Source organism: Trichechus manatus, unplaced genomic scaffold (assembly GCF_000243295.1).
Source record: "Trichechus manatus latirostris isolate Lorelei unplaced genomic scaffold, TriManLat1.0 scaffold00063, whole genome shotgun sequence".
In the NCBI taxonomy this organism is placed as follows: Eukaryota; Metazoa; Chordata; class Mammalia; order Sirenia; family Trichechidae; genus Trichechus; species Trichechus manatus.
Genome location: NW_004443999.1, coordinates 9,886,967 through 9,893,119, shown reverse-complemented (window position 1 = coordinate 9,893,119; position 6,153 = coordinate 9,886,967). Strand labels below are relative to the sequence as shown.

General features: G+C 43.8%; 1 protein-coding gene across 2 annotated transcripts; it reads right to left on the bottom strand.

Annotated features, from left to right (window-relative positions):
- Window positions 1-310: 310 nt before the first annotated feature.
- On the bottom strand, window positions 311-5,277 carry PMAIP1 (phorbol-12-myristate-13-acetate-induced protein 1). 2 transcript variants are annotated; one of them, XM_023734007.1, is made up of 3 exons: window positions 5,041-5,277; window positions 1,968-2,117; window positions 311-1,761 (listed from the first exon to the last, which is right to left on the bottom strand). In XM_023734007.1, exons 1-2 carry the CDS (start codon window positions 5,096-5,098, stop codon window positions 2,011-2,013), a joined length of 165 nt encoding a protein of 54 aa, XP_023589775.1. In that variant the 5' UTR covers window positions 5,099-5,277; the 3' UTR covers window positions 311-1,761; window positions 1,968-2,010. The 2 variants fall into 2 exon arrangements, with proteins under 2 accessions (XP_023589775.1, XP_004379330.1); XM_004379273.2 differs by having other exon boundaries at window positions 311-2,117; window positions 5,041-5,275.
- Between the last annotated feature and the right edge of the window lie 876 nt (window positions 5,278-6,153).

Below are 6,153 nucleotides of genomic sequence, written 5' to 3'. Positions count from 1 at the left end.
CCTTGGAGCAATCAAGTACCTCTGATTAGATCCTGGATTTCTATAGCCTCCTTTAAATAAATCACCCTGGGGCGTTACTGTAAGGCTTTTGGCAGCACTCAAGATGGACGCCTGCTGTTGGTTTCCTCTCCCAGTTCAGGTGTAAATTCCTTGGCAGCAGAGACCATGCCAAATGCCCCTGCGTCCTCCAGCTCCTACCACAGGCCTGGTGTGGTCAAAGGTGCCTGCTGATGGAAATCAGTTCAGATATTTTGGCCAGAGAGTGAACACTTCAGAGTTTACACAATGAAGAAATAAACACAGGGGGGAATAAAAGGTGGTAATTTTTAAGTTTATTGCTACAGTATCAAATTTTATATATATATAAATAGTTATAGACCATAAATACTGATATGACAAACTATCTGCCTCTAGCCAAAAAGACAAAAAGATACCATTTACAAGCATTAAATGAAACTAACAGCATTATGTAATACTTACGGAAAACAATGCTGAGGTAATTTTACATCTAAAGTGACTATAAACCGTTCCCGTCAACTTGATTCTGACTCATAGCGAGCCTGCCTATAGGACTGAGGAGAACTGCCCCATAGGATTTCCAAGGAGTGGCTGGTGGATTCGAACTGCTGACCTTTTGGTTAGCAGCCAAGCTCTTAACCACCGAGCCACCAGGGCGCCAATGTAACTATAGCCTATATTAAAACATTCTTACTGTAGGAATTCAAGTAGTTATGAAACCTTTGTCTCATAACTAAAAAATACAAGGTTAACTAATGTACATTCAAGCTAAACAAAAAAGATTTTAATTATAAATAGGCATAATAAATAAGATTATTCCTGATGAAATTCAATAATGACATTATTACTTGTTAGTTGTGTATTTGGAGATTTTGTTTACAGTCAACCTTTAATAATAAAAAACAAAATGCATGAAATCTTTCTAGGGCTCTGCACAGCACTCTAATGTAAATGCATCTACATAGATGCCCTTGTGTGTGCGCACACACATATGTACACATATATTTGTGTGTGTATACACAGAATTTTCATTCTGGATGAGAAACATCTGTTCCTCTTCTTTAAAAAAAAGTACACCCCATTATGAAAACATGATTCATTTCTGTTTTTTAAAAAAAAATCACTTTTTATAGAATGCACAGCGATTAGTATAAGGAACGAGAATTTTACAGATTTTTAGAAACTTCTTTAGAAAGATATTCTTTTTCTTTCCAACGGTTACTTTAGAAGATTTGTCTTACTAGGTTCCAATTAGACCAGTAAAAAAGCCAAATTTCTTTTCTTTATTATTCCTGGTTATGTAAAATCCCCACTCTCTTTATCATTAGATATTCAATCTGCAAGAGTTTTACTGGCACCAAGTAATGACTCTTATAAGTCTATGGACTTTTTTAAAAAGACATACTTTCCAGTTCATGCTCACAGGGATACATTTAATGAGCGGTCATCTGAACAGAAGCAGTACAACGTCTGAGTCAAAAGACACAGATTATCAAATGACTTTACATTTTGTAGTGACCTACGAAATCAACATTCGCTATGACAGTCAGTGTTCTCAGAATGCAATTTTGACTATTAACAATATAGTATGGATGAACCAAATATTATACATTGCTCTGGAGTTGTCATCCAAAAGTAGACAGAACAATTGAACATATTCTGTTTCTTCCACCACGTTCACAGTCTTTTATCAACCCCTCTTACATGGGAAGCAACCTTCAGCGAAAATACTAGAACAATTCTCTAAGCAAAAAAGAAACATATAATTACTTCCTTATTTCAAAGATCTTCCATTCTTGCTTTCAAACAAACAAAACGGTTTTATAATGTTCTCCCATCCCAAAGAATGGCTTCTGGGAAACTTCCATCTTCGTTTCCAAAGGTATTCAGAAACCAAGCAAGTGCTGCTTTATGTTCCCCTGGATTACAACTGGTAAATTTACACCTACTGGGGTTTTAAAGGAATCTCCTCATTCAAGGGATCTTAAGCAGTCAGGTGCCTGAACAGAAGAGTTTGGATATCACATTCAGAAGCTTCTGCCGGAAATTCAGCTTGTCTCCAATTTTCCTCAGTTGAACAGCACACTCAACTTCGTGCTCTGAAAAGGAAAGAAAATATCAACATTAGCATTGACAACATTCCAGACTATACCCAACTAGAGTTAATGTGCCCATCAAAGCAAGTTATTTATCTTAGCTTTATGTAAGCCTGATCTCTGAATAAGAGAAAGACTTAGAAGGACCAAACACATACACACACACTCCACATACACTGACACACTATGACTCATAAACAACAACAAAAAACAGTAAAGGTAAGAATAAAGACACTTATTCTGAATTTTGTTTTTAAAAAGCATCGTGAATGAGGCAAATGTTACTTTCAAATATGGAAATTTAATATGTCAAACACCACGAAGAGTAACTTTAGCCAGCCTTTACCAACCCCAGGTGAGGTCATCCTTTTCTCTCTCATTTAAGGATGGTTGGGGAAACAGAAGCCAAGTTCTAAACTCTTCTGTGTTGTTTTCAAATAGGATTCATTTTTTAAATGTCAATAATTATTCATAGCTTAGGTTATATCCTCAAAAATAAGCCAATCTAAATTTATCCTTTTCCTCATTTAAAAAAAATTTGTTAGAATTTTTATCATAAAACTCATTACATTTTATTTCAAAATTAAGTCTAAATTCTCTGAATAATTTAAGTTTACATTTTACTTTAGCAAAAATTTCTTCCTACAAGCCCATTCTGTAACGATCCATTGCCTTTGTAGAGATGACTGAAGCAGAAAACAAGTGATGTTTAATTTCTACATTTCCCTGCTTTTTAGAATTGAGATACCGTAATTAACTGAGTATTAATTTAAGAAAAATAATGCTTATAACCTAATTTCCAAGTAAATTTATAAGCAAATGAAATTAAACCTAAAGCTATACTAAGCATAATTTTAATTTTCTCTGATATTTCAAAGAGCAACTCAGGGTCTTTTAGTCTACTTGAAAACAATGATTATGAACATTAAAAATCACTGACTACAAATCTGGTGACTGGGCTCAAAATAAATGAAAAGAGTAAATATATAGTAAAACAGATTTTTAAACCTCCATTTCAGTCAATTTCTCTACAAGAGCTGGGCAAAATCGTCCCTACCCTGTTAAAACCAAACCAAACCCATTGCTATCGAGTTGACTGCAACTCAGTCGGGATACCCTATACTGTGTAGGGAGAAGCTCATAGCCACCCTATAGGGCAGGGTAGAGTTGCCCCATAGGGTTTCCAAGGAGCGGCTGATGGATTCGAACTGACGACCTTTTGATTAGCAGCCAAGCTCTCAGCCACTATACCACCAGGCTGCCTGAGAACTATTAGTTCTTTAGTAAGTACTTTCTTAAAGGGTAAGGTGGAGCAGTGGCTAAGGGTGGTTAAGTGGTTAAGAGCTCACAGCTGCTAACCAAAACGTCATCAAATTCACCAGGTGCTCCTTGGAAACCCTACGGGGCAGCTCTACTCTGTTCTATAGGGTCGCTATGAGTTGTCAGAATCTACTCCATGGCAATGGGTTTGGGTTTTTTTTTTTTGTTTTTTTTTTTTTTTGGAATAGATACCTTAGGATGCCATTCTTTATAGGCCATAGGGTCAGGTTTACTCCAAACATTTTGAGAAGAATTTACAAAGACATGTTTACTTTTCAGTGAGTGGGATGTTGGCGTCAAAACTGACTTTATGGCAACTAACTAGATATCATTCAGCACAAAATTTTGGGAGCCCTGAATTCTAAGAGCAAAAATGATCCCTTTCACCAAAAAAGAAAATAGCTCCTAGTTGTTTCCTTAATTTTTTTTTTTTTTTGCTTCACATCTATAAATGTACTAATATCTAATCAAGTTTAAGAGGGACTTTCTGCTGTTCCTTGTTATTGCGAACCAAGTAGGTGGGTCTGGGAGGGCTATGCACAGGTTACAGGCAGACCTTTAGGAAACAGTCAGAATTTTGAACATGGTCAAAACTCTTTCTACCCCAAGCAAGAGACAGACAGGGCGGCCTGGTCCCACACAGCCACAGTCACATTCACAAACCACCACCACTTCCTCTGCCGCCACAAGGGCTCTATAAAACGAAACTACCTAAGAGAGGTGCCTATTAGCCTTCTGACGCAATAGCAGTAGGACCTACAGGAATATGAAACCCAGAGGCCGATCACCCTTCCTCGCTACTGTCCCTCACTGATGGCTACCTTCTTTGATAAGATTTATGAAAGGATGGTGGGGTGGGCGGGGGTGACTTGAAAAGTCGTCTGATTGAGATTTGTGTGCGAGGGATGGAGCGAGGAACGGATGGAAGGGTGGAAAAGGATTGGGGAGCAACCTCTTTTCGTCTATTAGCGCCATCCCACTCCCCGCCGCAATAATACGGAGCATTTAAAGTGTACACTCTTAAGCTTCGAAGAGTTCCAGGTTCCCAAATGTAGAAGCTCTTGCGAGGTCCCCATAAATCCTCCACTAGCCCTGTGTGGAGGAGCGGGGGTAGTAACAAGCTTTAGCATTGTGTAGGGAGCTTTTGTTAGCGTTTGGTAACAGAGTACAGACACTCGGAGGACCACGACTCCAGAGGGAAAGGCCTGTTGCGGGCAGCGCCGGGGAGCACTCTGAGCAGGGGGGCCCGCTCCCGCCCCACCTCCCGTGACAATCACCTTCTCCTCACTGAAGCCGCCCACACTTGCACTTTTTGTCCCCACGGCCCCTCGGCAGGGCAATCTGCATGTTGAGGGAGAGGGAAGGGAGGAGAGGGGAGCTTTCCGCCCCGGCTAAAACGCAGCAGCATCCCAATTCCTAGCAAAGCTCCCTCACCGGCCGTCTCCACGGTCCTGGGAAACCCCCGCAAGGACTTCCTAGAGGCGCTCCAATCGCGCAGACCTGGCCCGACCTGGACCCCCGTGCAGTCTGGCCCCAAGCCCCGACCTCGCCCGCCCGAAGCCGCCACCCTGGCCCGCCGGGTCCCTCCGGCCCACCTGGTGCTTACCTGCTAGCGCGCGCGTGGGGCTTGGCTGCGAGATCTTGCGCGCCTTCTTTCCCGGCATCTTTGCGAGCAGCTGCTGGAAGCTCTGCGGTGACCCTGCGGGCACAGTCCCCAATCGAGCGCCCTGAGCTCTGTCTGCAGGACGCGGGCTGCGTACCGGGAGTACACAGGACCGGGCAGGAGGCACGTGGAAGTACTACAGAATTCAGTACGCACGGGTGGAACGCTGAGAGCCCGCCCGCGCGCTCGACTTTTTTAAGGGACTTCCCGGTGACGTAGGGAAACTTGAAGCCCCCACCGGCCTCTCTCCGCCCCAGGACGTCGCTGTGGGAGGAGCGCGCCACGGCCGGGACTGCGGGAAACTTCGCGCCGCCGCCGCGGATGCAACCTGCCCAGCCGCGCTCTGCATGTGTAGCGGCGCCGACCCCGTGCCACGATCCTTACAGGCGGCGGCGCCGACCTCCGGGCACGTACCCCCGGCCGCGCTTCCGTCCAGCTGCGGCGCCGGCTCGGGCAGGTGGCGCAGAGCGTTGGGTGGGCCAGGCGGCGACCGCCGGTGAGCCTGCAGCGCCTTCCGAGTGCGGAAGACGGTGGCAAGCAAGACCCTGCCCCAGCCCGTAAATCACTTCCTGAAATGACGAGGAGAGGAGACTCGGTAGGGATGGACAACTTGCAACAACCGGACCTCGAGTCAGTTGCAATTGTGACGTGGTTTTAGGAATCGCAAGAGGAGAAAGGTTTTCCTAGCAGGAAAGTTGAGGTGGGGAGAGTCCGCGCCTTGTCCTTATCATAAATAGGCAATTAGAGGTATCTGTAAACAGTCCCCGGAAAGAGTTCGGGAAAGAAAGGTTTTCACACTAAGAGAGTCTGGCTAGTTCCAGCGAAGTGAAAAGAACAGAACTTTAATAACAGACAAGATACGTGTCTGTGTAGGTGGAAGGGAGACTGGTTTTCGGCCGGGTTAAGTCCAACTCGGAAGATTAGATAGGAACCTTAGGGGTCAATGAGCGAGAGGAACAACTCCGAGGAGGGTGAGAATGGTTGCAGAACTTGAGTGTAATCAGTGTCACTGAATTGTACACACAGAAATTACTGGCTTGGTATATGTTTAGCTGT